This window comes from Nesoenas mayeri (genome assembly GCF_963082525.1).
Source record: "Nesoenas mayeri genome assembly, chromosome: 1".
NCBI classification, from domain to species: Eukaryota; Metazoa; Chordata; class Aves; order Columbiformes; family Columbidae; genus Nesoenas; species Nesoenas mayeri.
Genome location: NC_137541.1, coordinates 74915348 through 74932969, shown reverse-complemented (window position 1 = coordinate 74932969; position 17622 = coordinate 74915348). Strand labels below are relative to the sequence as shown.

At 43.5% G+C, this 17622-nt stretch overlaps 1 protein-coding gene across 2 annotated transcripts; it reads left to right on the top strand.

The window, feature by feature from the left end:
• Positions 1-309: 309 nt before the first annotated feature.
• Positions 310-16242, top strand: LOC308048756 (uncharacterized protein). 2 transcript variants are annotated; one of them, XM_080358055.1, is made up of 7 exons: positions 310-664; positions 1210-1291; positions 3617-3662; positions 12769-12905; positions 14101-14202; positions 15128-15239; positions 15946-16242. In XM_080358055.1, the coding sequence occupies exons 4-7, from the start codon at positions 12775-12777 to the stop codon at positions 16045-16047; spliced, it is 447 nt and encodes a 148-aa protein (XP_080214181.1). In that variant the 5' UTR covers positions 310-664; positions 1210-1291; positions 3617-3662; positions 12769-12774; the 3' UTR covers positions 16048-16242. The 2 variants fall into 2 exon arrangements, with proteins under 2 accessions (XP_080214181.1, XP_080214182.1); XM_080358056.1 differs by lacking the exons at positions 310-664; positions 3617-3662 and having other exon boundaries at positions 1265-1291.
• Positions 16243-17622: the final 1380 nt, after the last annotated feature.

Genomic DNA, 17622 nt, shown 5'->3' with positions numbered 1-17622 from the left:
AGGGAGACGCACAGCGGCCACGCCCCGCGAGGGCGGGGCGCTGAGCACCCGACGCGGCTGGCGGCCATCTTGTCTGCGTAACGGGGAAAGGGGAGCCGGGGCCTGGTTGTGGCTGGCAGCCCCGTCAGACCAGACTGTCCGTAGCCGAGTTACGAGAGAGGGGAGCTGTGGAGGGTGTCTGGCGAGGCCGGGGCCCGGTGCAGGCCACGAAGGGGAGGGGCTCATTCCCTTTGGGGCCTGTGCCAGGCTCCGGCCTCGCCCGCACTTTTCCGTCAACCTCCGTGTGCTGCGAGCCTGGCAGGAGGGCCCTGAAACCTGCCCAGCCCTCATGCGTGGTGCCTGGGGCCGTTTTGATCCTAAGCGACTGTGGCTTGGGCTTGTCTCATCATCAGAAAAAATGTCCCTGAGAGACATCTGATAGGGAGTAAATGGAGGTTTGTGGAAGGTCATAGTGTGACAAAACATGCCTAGGTGTTCCCAGAATACCCGAGTGAAATGAGGCCACTCAGATGCCAAAGCTCAACTCCCTGTTGAGCACACCACATGCTAAGAGGCTCATCGCTCTCTGGCTCTGGGAATGCCTTTTTTTTTGTATTGATACTGTTCCAAGTCAGTGTGCGAATTTTCCCCAAAGTGATCAACTCTAATTCACGGTGAAAAACAGGTGAGAGAAATAGTGCTTTAGAAGTTATGGTGTTAGAGCCTGTGTAGAGAAGCCTGATTTACGCATACAAAATTCCTACCAAAATAAGAGAGTATGTTAAGATACCTGACATAGGTTTACTGACATTCTGTGATAGGCTCAATATGAAACAATTAGGTATTTCATAATGAACTCTAGAGCTGTGAAGAGTCTATGAGGAAAAAAATAAAGGTAAAATAAATTATTCATTCGGTAAGACAAATTACGTATTAAAAAATACATTGATCAAGACAGCAGCTGAAATAAGCTGTCTGCATTGTGTTGGTGTACAGCAAATAACTCTCATATGAATCTATATTCCCTAAGAGCTTTAATTCCCCAAATAATCTGATTGTTATAAATATGATTTACCAGATCATCCTATGGTGATAGGCTCAGTTTCAAGGATGCAACTACAAAGAATCAGTTAAATTTAATTATTAATAAAACTGGAGCTATTAAATATTCCCTAGTTTAACTACGAAAGCAGCCACAAACGTAGTGTATCTTCCTTTGGTCATGTGCAGTGGAAATTTCCTGGCACCACAACACCTCTGGCAACAGAAGAGAGCGGGGGGCAGCCGCCACAGCCGTCTTTCAACCAAGAAGGTTTGTCTGCTATGACAGCTGGCAGCAAGACAAGTGAACCTGAATCTTCTCCTTGCTATCAATCCCTTTTTGTCCCTGCATCCATCACACCTCAGGGGGAAGCTGAAAAAGTACCACTTTTAAAATTTATTTAATAATGCATTAAGGATGGAAACAGTTGTTTGGGTTTTTTTATGTAAGAGTCATTTAGCTTAATTCAGCAGTCCTCAATAGAAGTTGTAGTTCCATGGTAGCGAAACCTGTTGTTTTGCTGTCCGTTTGAAAATGACATTGGCAGTTTTACATCATAGCTAATAATAGATACTCTAGTTTTCAATATTTCCTCCACTTTGTAACATTGTTCCAACAAGGGAAGTTGGGGAGAATTTGAGAATATCTCAGTAGTGCTTACTATTCCTGTATCAGGAAATGCTGTAGCAGCATTGGCATGCTATCTTTGTGACAGAAATCACTCCTACGATGACATTTGCGTATTTTGTTTCAAGTTTGAGTCAACTCACCGAATTAAGCAAGATTACCTGTATGTGCAAAATTAAGCCTGGTTTCAGGAGGGGAGCTAGTGTTGATTTGGAGCAAAGTAAATATGAAAATTGAAATATCAGAACTGGTAAATAAGACAAAGTCTTGGCAAGAAGTGGTATCACTGAGGTTAATTTCCCTTTTATTACATTGTACTTTCGAGGCAATTTTCATCTGGCATATTGCATGTGTAAACACCATCCTCTCCACACGGTCGTTGGCACAAGTTGGAAGATAAGCATTGTCATGTTCATTTTACAGTTGAGTAACCCTCATGTATGGAGCAGGAGAGATGAGAGAAAAACATCCATGTTACAAGGAGGATTATTACGCATAGCTCAAAAATAAGTGGTTTGCATAAGTATATATATACACACACACGTGCACTTTTCTGCATTTAAAAACTTAGCGGTGAAAGTCTGCGGACATCCCAGCATCAGCTGGAGAGCTGTATCTGTGCCACTGTTGTGCTTCTCCTGGTGTTTACCTTCACTCACAGAGAGATGAAATCATACTATAAACAGAGGACAAAGTCCACTCTCGGGCATTACCCGATAAAGTCTCCTGTTTGACATGACAATAGAGAGTGGAGCAATAGCCGGGTTTGGCTCTTTAAAGCTCTTCTGCATTAAACTGTGCTCTCTAGAGATGGGTGATACTGACTGCATCAGTCACCACACTTATCAACAGCACAAAAGAAAAACACCAGCAGTCCCGTGACCTCACTAAACCTTATGGGCAAGAGGTCAGGAGCGTTTCACTGGGTGTCTCTCTCTTTAACCCCTCAGTAACTCTGCACTTGCTGACCAAGAAGGCTGGATGGGCTGCCAGGGCTTTTCCTGGGGGCAGATCCTGCACCTCCAGGGACCCAGGGGACAGTTTGGGATGCACATGTACCTCAGTTGCTTCTGCTAAGCAGAACAGGCTAAGAGGTCTTCAGAGGAAAGGCTACTTCTTCACCCAGAGGGTGTTGGAGCACTGGAACAGGCTCCCCAGGGAGGTGTCACAGCCCCAAGCCTGACAGTGTTCAAGAATGAGACTGGACAAGGCCCTCAGACACATGGTGTGAATTTTGGGGTTGTCCTGTGCAAGGACAGGAGTTGGACTTGATGATCCTTGTGGATCCCTTCCAACTCAGGACATTCTATGATTCTATGATTCCACTCCTTGCTGTTCAAAAGCAAACACTACCACAACGTTTCCAGTGTTTTAAAGACATTGGAAAGCCAATTTGGATAAGGGGTGAAGCCATTTAGATAAGGGGTCTTTTGGCAAAGGGACCACAGGGCCTGATCCTGTCACTCAGCATCTCCACCGATGTGAGCACAAAGCTCATGCCGTGGTGGGCAGTGTCCCCTCACGTCCCACCACAGAGGCAGGGGGACATCCCAGCACGGTGGCTGATATCCCACCACGGTGGCTGGTGTCCCACCGCGGGGCCGTCCATTCACGGGGCCATCCCGGCCTCGCTGGCTCCAACTCGGCGCGGACGGCGCCCCCAACCCGCCGACACAGGCGCGCCCGGCGGCGCCAGCGCCAGCCCGGCCCATGGGGGCGGCACGGTCCCGCTCCCCCCGCGGCGCTTATCCTCCCGCCTGCGGGAGCCCGGGCCACCGAGCCCGACCCAGCAGGAGCGGCGGGTGTCCCCGGCGGGGCGGTGCGGTGCGCGGAGCGGGGCGGGGCGGCGGGCGGACAATAGGGGCAGTCTGCGAGTGACGCCGCGGTGAGTGGCCGGCGCCGTGGGGCCGGGGCGGGACGGGGGGCCCGGGGACCCCCCTCTCCTGACGCCTGTCTGTATGCTCGCAGGGCGGCGGGGGCTTCCAGCGCGGGGCGCCGAGCGGAGCCGAGCGAGGTGAGCAGCGGGGTCCCGGCAAGAAAGGGACGGGACGGGTCGGGACGGCGGCGCCTTTCCTTGAAAGTGGCGGGGAGGAGCGAGGGGAAACCGGCCGGGCTCTCTCGGGCAGACCCCGAACGCAGTCCCGGGGGTCTGCGGGAGGTCGGCTGTGCCGGGACCCGCCGCCTCACCTGCGCGCCTGGCCCCGGGGGTAAGATAACTCGGTCCCCCGGGGGAGGTCCCGGCAGGTTTCCGCAGGCAGCCCCCGTGCACCCCCGGCGGGTCTGGCGCTGCAGTGTCTTTGCGCTCGGGAAGGGGTTTCGATGTGTTTTAAAAAAACACGCCGGAGGGGCCCGAACACCGGGAGCCGCCGGTTTCAGGCAGCGCTGTGCCCGCGGGCGGTGGGCACGGCCGGTGCTCGGGGCGGGGGGCGCGTCGGCAAGGAGCGACCTGTCCCGGCTGCTCAGCCTGCGGGAGGGACGTCTTGCGCCCTTCCACATGATGCTGTGGCGACCTGGGTGCTTTGTACTCAACTGCTGTCTTCTAAGCAAATGAGGAGCGGAGTACGTGTACTTTCACTCTTAGCAAAGCAGGAAATAAGCCCTCAAAATAAGTCTAAGGTGTATAGCGCAGCGTGCCACTGATAAACATTTTAAAATATTCCCGAATAACCCGTTTTCTATATCTGTATACGTTTACAACAATGCTACTGATAACAGGAATGATGTGCAACAGCAGAGATAGATAAAGAGTTCCGTACAGCAGTACGTACGTATATATATATATTCAGTAATGTTTAAGTCGCTTCATGAGGAATGACTGCAGGACTGTAGCAAGTTCTGTGATTTCGCAGGTTTCTAGGTGTTTAAATTGTGAAATTAATATTAGCCTGAGTCTCCTCTAGGCCATGGCAAAAACATATTTATAATGAGAAGACAGAATGGCCTCCATTATGATTTTCTCTCACAGGTACACACACAAAGTTAGTTTGAGTTAATGTATTGTTGAATGGGAATTAGAACTGAGTATAATGAAGAACAAAACCAATGTTTGCTCAAGGTGTTTGGTTTCTTCTGATCTCAAAATGTAACCACTGTAGAGACCCTGTCTCTCTGAAAGGAATAATTTAAGAAAATTGCCTGTTTCGCCTGGTTGGTAGGTGTCTGTGGTAGCTCTTTTTAAGGATTTTTATATCAATAGGCCATTAACTGTAAGACCTTTTAGAGAGGACTAAGAAAAGTTGAATGCACTCAGCTTCTGCAGGTTAACAGGCTGATAGCCAAAGCAAGAGCTGGAGGGGGCAGGATACTGTGAGCTTGATCCTGCAGTTCCCAAAGGAAGTAGTAAGTAGGTAGTATGGCTCTGAAATCAAACTAGGAAGCTGAATACTTAAATCAATATTTATATGAGTAAGGGATACAAATCTACAAAAAGAAATGAGTGAAGAACACACTGCATTTGAGGAAATATCGTGCTGTACTGGGGCAAGATGACCCCGGCTCATAAAACCTTCTTCATTTGCTCTATGGTCAGTTTTATACATTTGATCTATTTCATAAGACACCCTGTTTTTATTTCTGGTTACACTGTCTGCAATATGTGTGGAATATACCTTACAAGTGGTAACTTGGTAATTTTATTTTGTGAAAATACTACTAAAACATTATGGGTGAACTAGGATTGTAAATCATAGTCACTTCATTGCAGTTTGTAACACTGTTACTATCAGCATTTTACCAATACAGGGAAGCCTAAGTAAAACTCGGAACAGCGTGGCATTTTAATTCTTTATAGTGACATGCAAAACAAGAAAGACAGCATAAATAGTGAGTTAAGTTTGAGTTCTTAGACTTACAGTTACACTGTACCTGCAAATCGACAGTTTCTCTCATCTTCCCAATCTGGCAGCAGTAAGTGGGATCTGAGGCACCTGCAGGAGAAGGGCACCAAAGGTCATAGAAGATGCTGAGTTTTCTGACTGTAAATCCAATCAAATGTCCCTGTTAAGTGGGACAGGATGCAGGTGTGAGGTGTCAATATGTGACAGCATGGGTACCTTGCTGTGCAGCGCTGAGGGAGACCAGGTGAGGGAAAATGCCAGCCCATAGCTATCCCAAATGTGCCAGCTTTTTAAGAGTATCAATGATCATGTTTAAATTAACAGTATTATTTGGTCTGTTGAAGCTAAGCGTCTGCCTAAGGATTTTTATAGATTATGACCTAGGTGATCAGCATCCTTTAATCCTGAATTTAATATCAAGGCATGAATTCCATAATCTGCTTGCTGAGGATGCCAGCAAGCTCGTTGCAGGTACTTCACCCTTCAAGTATGGGATGGTGGAAACAAGGCCTCTTAAGTACATCATTTTTTTTTGCCCAATTTGATTGAAGGTAATGTTAAAGTATTCCAATATTATTATGTAACTGTATGAATAATTAAGACCATTGAGTGAACGTTTCTGACTATTAAACTTTTCTATCTGCATCACTTATTTTAGGAGCTTTCAAAAATAACTCTAAGATACATACACAGTTTTAGAATAAATGTGAGCAAAGAAACATTTTCCACAGCGTTATGGTTCTTTCATGGATCATTGAACTATATACATTGTCATACTTACCTCCTACAACTTGGCCATGCAATTCAAGTAACAATTTTAAACAAATTCTTATTTATTAAAAAAGAATCTTGACCTTTTGGTGAGACTGAGAAGTGCAAAGGGCAGAAGATGTTTTGGAAAGGAAATGTAAATGTTAGAGCAGAAGCTTTCTGACTTAATCTAAACCTTAACTCTTTGTGAACAAGTAGAACAAAGGCAACATCCCTGAGATACATGGCACTGCCACAAAAGAAAAATCTGTGTGTGGCAGAAAAAGTGTTGTGTTTTTTGAAAATAGAAATAGTTAATTTCAGTTTGGTATTTATATATCTTTTACTTCAAGATTCCTAGTTCTTCCCGTAAAACTTATTGGGAATTTAATGTTTTCCTTTTTATAAAAGCAGAAGCCCCTTGTTTCTCTGAGTATTTAGAAGCCATTGAAACAGGCTTGTGAGCACTGAAGGAATTTGTAGGCTCTTAAAGGAAAATGGTACTTTGTAGGCTTATCAAATCATGGCTTTTTAATGTGGACATAATGGTACTGTCTACTTTTAAGGTGGAAACCTCTTGTTGTTCTCTACAGTCATATATTAAATGTCACAGTAAAGACTGAGTGCTTTAACAGACAACATGCTAATGCTGATGATGCATAAAAATCTTGAGAGATTCTCGAGGTCTGGACTCAGAATTTCAATCAGGGCCTCTTAAGTATTTTCAACAGAGACTGAAATAGAAAATACCTGTGCGAGCTCTTTAATTCAAAAGGTTTCCTCCATTTAAAGTCTGCTGTGTTCGTTTCTTTCACTACCCAGGCCACAAGACTTGCTTAAGGAATACATTTTTTATTTTTAAATATAATCAAACACTTCGTTCCTACCCTGTTTTGAGGTAAGAGAGCCTGTACTAAATTCCCAATGAAGGCATATTCTATTATTGACTTACTGAGGATAAAAACATAAATGAAATAAAATGTAAGAAGGAGAGCATGTATTTTTTAAATTTACAGAAGTGTGCCTTTAATAGCTGGTTGAGGCAATATTAAGAAGTGTTTATGGGTAAACAGTCTCCAAGGTCATTGACGTTAAGCTGACTAGGAACAGAGTAAGAGACAAAGAATTAATTTATCTGTGCTCCTTAACCTGGTCCTGATTTAAGACTTAATCCAGCAACCTGGGTTCAAAAAATCAATAACAATGACTGGAAACCTTTCGTCTTTTTAAGAGAAACTGAGGTTGCCGATGGCCAACTTGTGACGTTCTGCCACAAGCTGTGGTGGTTGAGGAGCCAAGCCTGTGGAAGCTCCGGCATCCCTGCGAGGATAGAGGCAGATTGATCCTGTAGCAACAGCGGCAGTTCCCGCCACCCATGGGCTGCCCCTGGCTTATATGGCTTCTGACCTGCACGGCAGGAAGGTCAACAGCCGAGGGCAACTGCTGCTAATCTGACAGGGGTCATAGGAGAGCCCAGAATTCAAAGAAAACAAACCAAAACACCACCTGGAGTTGTAAAGAGTATATTCTTCCCTGCTACGGCGCGCTGGGCATCCAATATTCCCGTTTCTCTGTAACCTTAACTAGCTCTTAATCTTGGGTCATCTTATCAAAGACTTGTCCTTGTAAAGTGGCATAGAGATTTGTGTTTGCAACAGTGAGGATGATGTCATGTTTTGAAAGAGTTGGCTATGGATTGGAGGTATATATGCAAACAACCAAGCCTCTGTTTGTTTTTCATTTAAATTTAGTTTGCATGGGCAGCTGGTAGAATCTGAAACAGTTTGAGATGTACTTTGATACCTCAGGGGTAAAGGACAAGGGTCCTGTCTGGGAATCCATATTTATGGAGGTAGGTGCTGGGAATTTTGAGCCCAAACATTGGAATTAGATTATCAGTAGTAATTTTCTACTTCCTTAACCAGCTTTAAAGCATACTAAATTATATATTGTAATTATTAGTAGCTTTACAGTGTCATGTCTGCACAAAATACATAAGATTGATTGTATACGTAAGACATAAAGTGCACATAAATTACACTATAGATAAGTCATAAAATACATAAAGATAATACATAAACTATAATTAATGTATTCAGTGCATTATACCAAAGTATCATAATGACTTCCTTCTGAAAAAATATTACCATAGCAAATCTAATTGAACTGACTACAAGTACATTTCAGGACCATTTGTTTTCCCCCAACTCACCTGCTGGCATACTTGGTGTAGCAACACGTTCCTTTTTCAAGAAGCTTTTCTGTTCTCTTTTGCTGGGTAAAAAAAAGACACAAATAGAAAAAACTGACTATGCAAAGTAAGAACAGTGTCAACGTACTCTTTCTGCTGGAGATGCTTCATTATTCAGTCTTAATTGTGTTCAAAAAACGCCATAATTTCCATCATAAAACTAGGCATTTAGAGTTGTGAGGTTTTTTTGTTTGGTTGGATTGGTTGGTTTGGTTTGGTTTTTTTGATCTAGGCTTCTGTCCAGCAAAATGTTAAGTATGTATTTAACTTGAAATACATTATTTATTCTACTGAAGGCATTTCACCATTGAAAGTAAGCTTTTAGCCTGCTTGGTCAAAACCTTACAGAGAAGCACGAGTTTTTTGATCTGGTCACTATTTTGGAAACGATCCCTGTGGCTGGCACAGGATCCTGCTGCCACCTCCTCAGAGGTGCTGTGAGGGACCAGTTGTTGTCACTTGCCCTCTACATGACAAGCCATTACTCGTGCACATGTATGACCTCTTGGTTTCCGTAAACCAAAATCAGTTTGTCTTGTCTTTCTGTATAAATGAGAGATGGGTGGTAGAAGATCAGCACAACCTGCTTTAGAGAACCAGGAGGGCCTGTGGAGTCTGATAAACACTTCTCTTGCCCAGCTCTGTACAGATCCAAACTGGAGGAAAGAAATAGGTCTTTATTAATGCAGTTTTTATATGTGTCTATATATACCCGCACACCTAGATTTCAAAAAAAAATGAGAGAAATCAGTATATGATCTCAATTTGTTCCCTCCCTGCCAAGAAAGCAATTGCTAAGCTTTGCTTTCAAACTAAATTCGACCTGTCTTGTGCATCCTTAGGACAGTAGCCCTGCCAGACTGCCCCAGTGCTGTCTGCCCTGTAAAAGACATTATAAATTGGCTCTTTGTTGGATTGTCCTTACTTGAACATCGAGACAAACTGGTGGGCAAAGCCGGCATACCAGCCTGCAGCTGAATTGTGGAGAGCATGACCCAACAGCCACGACAGTTTATTTTTTAGCCTGTGGGAGGAAGGTATTATCATAACAGGTGTGAGGTAGCATATGTTGCGCTTTGGGCTTTTGTCGTGGTATTGTATGGTTTGTTTACATGTCTGAGCTCTGCAGTGCATTGACTTATTATAGGTCTTTTTCAGAATACAGTTTTCGTCTCTCACAGATATAAAGGTTTCCATTATACGGCCCCAGGAATGTGAAACTAGCATCTAGTCTAGAAATGAAAAGGAAAAAATAAAAGAGAGAGAAAAAGAAAATACCTTTTTTTAGATTTTTTTTTTTTCACAACCCACGGTTGTGAAGTCTAAGAATAGTTAGTATACATGTGCAATAGACAGCTGACTTTTTATGCTGGGTTTAAATACACTTTATCCGCTATAGTACTTGTTTTACTAGAAACATTTAATGACTATAAGGAGCAAAGAAACACAATGAACACATTTCCATTTGTTTCAATCTCCCTGTGGTACCCACAGGCTGCAGATACACGTCACTGCATACCTAGATGCTTACTTTGTATGTCTGAGTGTACAGTTGGATTATTTAACCCTAAAAAGCCCAAAAGCACCTGTGTGCTTTGTCTGTGTGTCTGTGCGGTCCACTGAGACTAACTGCATCCAAAGAACTGACCCTTTGGATGTCCAAGTGAGTACTTCAGTGCCCGTGGGATCTTCCAGACCTTGCTCAGCCATTCCCAATTTCTCATTCATGGACCTTCAGGACCCCTTAGAGCTCCTGTCTGAGCTTTGGTGGAGTTCTTAAACCAGGAGCTGCCCTGGGTCATGCAGTCCATGCTGTGATAGTGTACGTGTCACATCAGACCTTGCACGAAAAATGGACAGGGTTGCACTTGTGTGAATGTGATCAGATGTGGACCACCAGTAACCCTTGGTCTAGATGTTTCCCTGGGAAATGGAAGAGTCAGTTCAAGTACCTGCTCCAGGGAATATGGATTTTTAAAGTGAAACAGCTTCACTGTGGGGTACTTACGGAGCCTTGGCACCTGATTCAGAGCTACAGAGTCCTCAGGGTGATTTGGTGTCTAGAAATCAGGTATGGTGTTGGAATGCCCAAAGTTCCTCTATGGACATTACGATTTTTTTAATTATTTTTGTTTGGACTAGGGAGAGAGACAGAGAGCAATGTGTAAAGACAGAGTTTAAAAGAGGACAGGGCATCTCTCCAAGGAAATAGAGCACCTGAAACTGCTCGCTCTCTCTCTTTTTAAAAATAAGATCTTATTTAATTAAGCCTTTTAACTCACCTGTGAAATAGGTTCAGATTCTGCCACTCTGAAATACAAACCCGTAGGTGCCCCTTTGGAAGAAAGAACTGTGGTATTTCCCCTTGGGAACAGAGTTGGGTCACTGAACTCCCTCATAGTGGTCGCCATAAAATTCAGAAGGCGGGACGCCAGCTCCTCTTTGTCATCGCTAAACTTCACAGCTCTTCAGAAATCTCGATATATTTAAAATCCTAGATTACAACCATCTATATGAGTAAAGCAGAAAAGCTTCAAATAGAAGGGAAAAAGACCAGATTGTTAAACTACAAACTATATGACACATGATAATGTCCACCCAGCAGAAACCAGGCCATAGCATGCTTTTCCCCAGCCACGTTAAACATAAGTATGAGGAGCCTTCACTTCTGTAGAACCGAGTATATTTTTAGTTATTTAGTATCACATTTCTGTGTGTTTGCCTATGCAATAATGCATACACATTAATTATTAACAATTTTGCTTTGTGGAAAATGTAAATTTCATCTAAATATTGAAAGAAGATCAAGGCTCCTTTGAGGCACAAATGCCCCGACCTCATCCTGAGTGTAAAACTTAGAGAGTTTACAGGACTGCAGAAACGTGGCAAAAGAAATCCCCACCAAGCAGCAGCATGACAGGTACCTTTTGCTTGGCTTAGCTTCATCTCTAACAATACTTTATGTGAGTTTTATTTATTTGACCTTCAGAGAACATGCTTAAAAGGAGAAAGGAATCCAGCTGGGGGGAAATCCCCTTTGTTGCTGTTGATGATCGCTCCATTGACGAAGAGAGCCAGTTCTGTAACGGTGGAGCTGGAAAGCGAAAAGATCATAAAAGAGCTGCCTAGCACCATGCCAAATAAAAATAAATAATAATTAAAAAAAGCATCTCCAGAAGACTATCATTAAAGTCAGCATCAGGCACCCCCAAGACAAGGAGCAGAGCTTCCCGCCACAGCAAACATCCAAGGGGCAGGAGGAGTGTTACCTGCCCAAGGGCGCGCGTGTTGTTTGAAATAATCCCCGTCCACAGCTCTGATGTCATTTCTTTTGATAAGCCAAATAAAACAATCGTCACAACAATAAAAACATCAGCTCCGCTCCAAGCTCTGTGGCTGGTGAACTGAACTTCTTTAGTGCTTTCGGGAAAACATTATCAAAAGACCAGAAATATTAGAAGACGCTTCACTTACACTGAAATGCATTGAGTTTCTCCATTTTTTTCAGTGAGTAGAGGATGATCTCCTATGAGGTGTTTATGCGCCAGAGCCTGGCTACTGGTTGTGAATAGGGACATGGTTTAGTGCCAGAGTTAGGTTATGTTTGGACTCGATGATCTTGAGGGTTTCTTCTAACTGGAATGATTCTGTGATTCCATAATAACTTTCCCGTTGTACAAGCAGGCAGCTCCATTGATTTTAGAGGTTCCCACTGTCCACTCTTCCATTTGGAAAGCTATTAATCCATTTAAATCTTTGCTATACTCTATTTCTATGGTGAGCTGTTTGTAACTTCCATGGTAGCGGCTTTGAGCTTAAGAAGATACATAAACTCTGACCTAAATTAGAGACCTGGGAAAACCTGTTGAAGTTGTATGTTTTAGGAGCTTTGCTGCCTGGGGATCTCCACCAGTTGGAGTGATTTAATGCCAGGCAGGTTGTTGCAAAAAGTGCAGGAAAGCATTTTGTACTAAATGAAACTACTGAGAAGCTATACTTATCAACACTAGCTATATTTGTCTAGATTTTCCAATTTCTAGGCTGTTTTGAGGCAATATGAAGCAGCAGCCCTCTAAATGCTGCGTGTTTGAATTGCTGTACATCTGTTGGGTCACTGAGGCTTTCCTTTGACTACCCTCAAAATAGTTACCTTCACAATGCTCGCGTTCTGACTGGAGGAGTAAAAAAGGGTAACTTTAACAGTGCTTTAAACAATTTCCATCTAAACTGAAAGGATGTGTGTTACAAGAAGCCACAGGGCTGTCTTTCATGACTTGTTGCAGAATAAGATGTCTCAAAGAAGAAGAATCCCCCGGCACTTTGTCTTCTCCGGCCACCCCAATGGAGCACCAGAAGAGGGAACCTACGGTAACCTCCAAACAATTCCAGACACCACAGAGCAAATGGAGTTTAATATCAGGTATCACGCCACATTAATACTCCTTCTGTCCTCCACCCCCACCAAATACAAACCCCCAGACTTTCAAGAAGACTTTGCTAAGCCAAGTAATCAGAGTGGATACTCTTGGAAATGGAATAGATGCAAGTGTAGATAACCTGTAGTGCTTAACACTGACCACGCAAGATTATGCTGCATCAAATGTCTGTAACTTTCTATCCTGCACAGGGACGCAGATGTGGCTCTTCATTAGAAACCCACCTGTTATAGCAAGCAGCTGAGGCAGCCATTTTTACATAATTCTCTAGGCGCCTCTCACAACAAACCGATAGTGCTGCTTTGAGTTTTTCTTAATCCCATACATACATTTTTTCCAGTTCAAGAGTCAGGGGCTGCCTTTCTCCATCTGTGAAAATTCCTTTCTGTGTGTGTGGTTTGTGCTGTTTTTTGTTGGACTGACCAAACCAAGCCCAAGTTTTTTTAAGCAGATATCTAGAATTAAGCTCTTAAGCCCCCTTACTATTCAGCAGATCTCACAAGCAGATCTCAGCAGACATACAAGCTAAAATGGAAATGTATAGTCAAATCTCACTGGAAATTTTCATCAGGAATGCATAACCAGTTTTTGGCATCAACACATGCCACAGACATCATAGTTCAAGGATCTGCACGCCCCACGACCTCCCCCACAGCCTTTAGGGTTTGGCCAGTTCATACCCTGGCACCACCCATTAGCTGGGAACCTGCACTGCATCCTGGAAATCACTGGAGCAAACCTGGTAGATGTCAAAGCCGTCGCTTATGTAATATGAAATTACATAATTATGAAATATGAAATATCCGGCACGAAGGCTGTTTCAGTAGTTTGACTTCGGGAAAAAAACCAAGCAAACAAAAGCAACAACAACAGAATTCCATTGCCTTGTATAAAGAATTTTGACACCTGAAAAAAACCCCAATATGTCTTGTCAAAAGTGCCAAATATGCAGCTTTTTATGAAAACATCAAAGCACTTCTGTATTTATGTAAACGCGAGCTTATGGTGCCTCATAAATAAAAGCATAAGTAACAGGAAAAAAAAACCCTTTAACCTTTTATATTGCCAACTTAGTCCAACTGTTAGGGGAATAACTGTGCCTGACATTTGCAGAGTGTTTTTTAGAGGATTGTTGCTGCAGTATTTTCCTCTAACACGCACATCCCAAACACCTTGCAGCTCAGCTACCCAGGTCGGCCATCAGCTGGCCCTGATTGGGGATGAGTTTAACAGGATGTACCACAGGAAGCTTGAAGATACACTGCTTCACCTGGCACATGGGTAAGTTGCCTGTCTGGCACTGCCAGCCTTCAGATCCTCCTAAAGTCCGTGTTAGATAGGTAAACGGTAATGTTTTGTTAGATAAACCGTATTGTTTCTGTACACAGAGTAAAGGTTTTATTGCTGCTACTGCTGCTTCATACAGAACCTAAAAACCAAGTACCAAGTACTGCAGCTTGTTTTACAAGGAGGAGCTTTATAATGTAAATTGTTTCCACAGACTACATCCATTTACAGTCAAAAGATTCAAATAGTTCCTTGGTATTTAAAGTTTCACAGTAGCACAGTAATTTCCTAACTTAGACAGTGTCTTTAGGTGCAACTGAGCGACGAGAGGTCTGTAATGTAGCAAGTGTGATGCTTCAGGGATGAACATGTTACTGCATGTCAAATAACCCACTCATGCACATACAATAAAACGTGGCTAGACTCGTTCAAATTGCCTTTTATCTGCTCAGAGCTGAGGGTTGTCATGGATAGTTATTAACTGCAGATTAACTGATACGCAGCAATGTCCTAACCGGAGACACACGATCTGAGCCTGAACCCCCAGGTACTCACGTGAGGTTCTGCCTCTTCTCTCCTTGCTGCAGGGTTGTGCTGTTCTAACTTTGAAACAAGAGCAAAGGCACAAGATTGCTGTTCAGGAGCTCTGCTGCATGTTCCCTTGTGTGATGTTAGCGATCAATTAATTCTGGAACCAAATGATCTTTAGCTTTCAAAGCCCTCCCAAGTTGCCAGGTCTTCTTCCTAAATATTTAGAGAAATATATACATACACACAAGCTATCAGGAAGGAACGTGCTGGAGTTTTGGGTTTCTTTTTGTACTTTTCTAAACCTTGTTATTTGTCAATTTTTAGAATAAATTTTCCACCCCCTTTCTTTTTCCCCTACCCCCTTTTTTTTCTTTGTTTAAATCATCAGGGTTGCTATCAGTGTTTTCCAGACGTGGAATATTATTAAAAGTGTTATAAGAAGCTTTGGAAATATTTTGAACAATAACTGGACAAAGAGGATCTTTGGTTATGGAAGCTGGGTACGTTCTGTCCTTTTTCTCCCACCTTTTTGTTGACAAATAGCTAACAGCAACACCTAAACTCCCATTTAAGTGTCAATGCGTAAATTAGTAAACGCAGTTCTAGGTTTGGGTTTGTTCCTTAGTTTGTTCGTGTCCCTCCATTCCCCCATTTTTAATTTTTAGGCTGAAATTTGTCGTTGTGGAGTCTCCTTCTCTGGAGACATTCAAAACCCGCCTGGACATGTTCCTGTGCGACCTCACCTGGGCGTTCCTGCTCCAGCAGGGGGATTGGACTAGATGATCTTTTGAGGTCCCTTCCAATCCCAAACATACTGTGATACTGTGATACTGTTTACAGACAGAGTGCACCCAGTGTCTGCAAACAGCTGCCCAAGTCCCACACAACTCACAGTGCGGGGTGGTCCATGCAGAAGGGAAGTGTCTCCCGCTGTAAGAGGCTGTAAGGGGAGATGAGTGGGGATGGCGTTTTACCCTGTGTTTACCCTGGAGAAGAGAGGAGGATTCTTTAGAGGCTGGATATGACCCCACCACCGCAGCAGTTGCTGTAGCCACCAGCAGAACCAGCCCCCGAAGCGCGTTAATGCAGCAGAACTGGGCTGATCTCTGGGCTCCGCGCTCCCCTCGCGCGCAGGCGTTATTGGCTTTTCTGCACCGTCTTTTTGCTGCTGGTTGTTTCTAAAGACCTTCCCTTTTCTTCCCGCAGATTTGCAGGCTTCCTTTCAGGTGCGTCTGCCAGAAGCTGGTGCCTGCGGCTTTGCTCGTTGTGGCCTTTTGGTGGGCCGTGAATTATGGACTGCAGAATTAGCAGAGAGAGTTACAATAGGAGGTCACTGCTGGACTCTGACCAATATCATTAACACCCAGGTGGTGGCAGTTGGTTTGTTTTTCAAATTTACACTGATAAAAATCTCTTTTATATTTAAAACCTAGGCTAGTGCTGGGTCACTGCTGTTTCATACCTTTTTTTTTTAAATAAAAATGTTTAAAATAAGGAGGTTGTTGCTGGATAACTGCCTGACTTGCTAGTTTTGAAATGTGACTCCAGGCGATTAGAAAGTCTGTCTCTTTTGTGTTTGTTTTAATGCAATATAAAGTGTCTATTTCATATCAACAAGTTTCTTGAAGAGATTCTGGATCTGAGGGAGACTGAAGGCATGCTGGGCATCCTTTAATTTTAACACTGTAAAAGCAATAGTAAAGATTAAAACCGTGATACTTTTTTTAAAAATTAAATTGTTGCTTCTAATGTCTCCAGTGTTATCTACTTTATTTTCCAAGACTGTGTTGTCACACATTAGTAACAATACCTTGTCTCGTACATTTTGTTATCTAAAGCTACAGGACCCGCCTTATTTGATTTTTATGCAGTAAAATTATAATATGAAATTATAGTTTATTGAAAAAAGAGAGGTCCAGATGAGCTAGCATGTAAGTTTGTACTTGAGGGCCACTCAAGCCCATCTATTTTCCAGAATTTTTCAGAAATCTAGTATCAGATTTTATATTCTTCTGCCTCTTTCCAAAGTAAAACTTCGAGTTGCCCAGAAAGAAATCCCAATTTGATAGAACTTGAAAAGATTGTGGGGTTTTTTTGTGACAGGCATCTTTTTGCAAGGCACGTGGTTAGGGGGAAATGGATGACAAAGGGGGACTTGAGCGCAGCTTACAGGACAGAGATGGTGTAGGTGTCACACTTGCACACCCCACAGGCAGCTCTTGGGACACCGCTGGTGGCTTCTCTCTTGATGACACAGCCCAAAGGTACCAGGTTATTCTCTCTATCTGGGTGCATCTTCCCAGCTCTTTGCTGTTGAAGCTGTTTTTCACTGCATACAGTCACAGAGTCTGCGAGAGAAAAGGAAAGTGCATCTCTGTGGTTTGGGCATTCCCCTCAGCACAGGGGATGCCTGTTCCCTGCCCAGTCAACGACTACTACCATTAGCGCACTTTTGAAACAAAAACGCAGTAGTTAATGCCGTCATCCGAGAGGTTGGAGTTTCGAGTCCTTGCTTTAAATCGGACAAGGAATTTGAGCCGCTCCTCAGTGAAGTTTAAGCGCCGATCTCGAAAATTTCTTCTGAGAAAAAACAGAGGAAAAAAGGTTCAACTAAAATATTTCAGTCAACCATTTAATGTTAACGGACTTTGAAGTGTCTTTAATTGACGTGAAGTGCAGAGCAAAAAGAAGGTTTATGCAAAGAAAGTATGTAGCAGGTGATGGCTCCGGCATACCCCAAAAGTTCAAGCAGCAGCATATATTCCAGTGTCACTTTTTTTTCCAAAATGCCCTCAAGCCAACTTGCAGCAGATAGGCAAGTTTTTCCTAGAAAAGCACAATTAGCACCTCTGAAACCTTAGTCTCACCCTGGCCAAAAGCTGG

Coding starts and splice junctions, on each gene's coding strand:
- LOC308048756 (XM_080358055.1), top strand. CDS start 12,775: ATGTCTCAAAGAAGAAGAATCCCCCGGCACTTTGTCTTCTCCGGCCAC. Junction 12,906..14,100: donor CAAATGGAGTTTAATATCAG/GTATCACGCCAC, acceptor AACACCTTGCAG/CTCAGCTACCCAGGTCGGCC. Junction 14,203..15,127: donor CTGCTTCACCTGGCACATGG/GTAAGTTGCCTG, acceptor TTAAATCATCAG/GGTTGCTATCAGTGTTTTCC.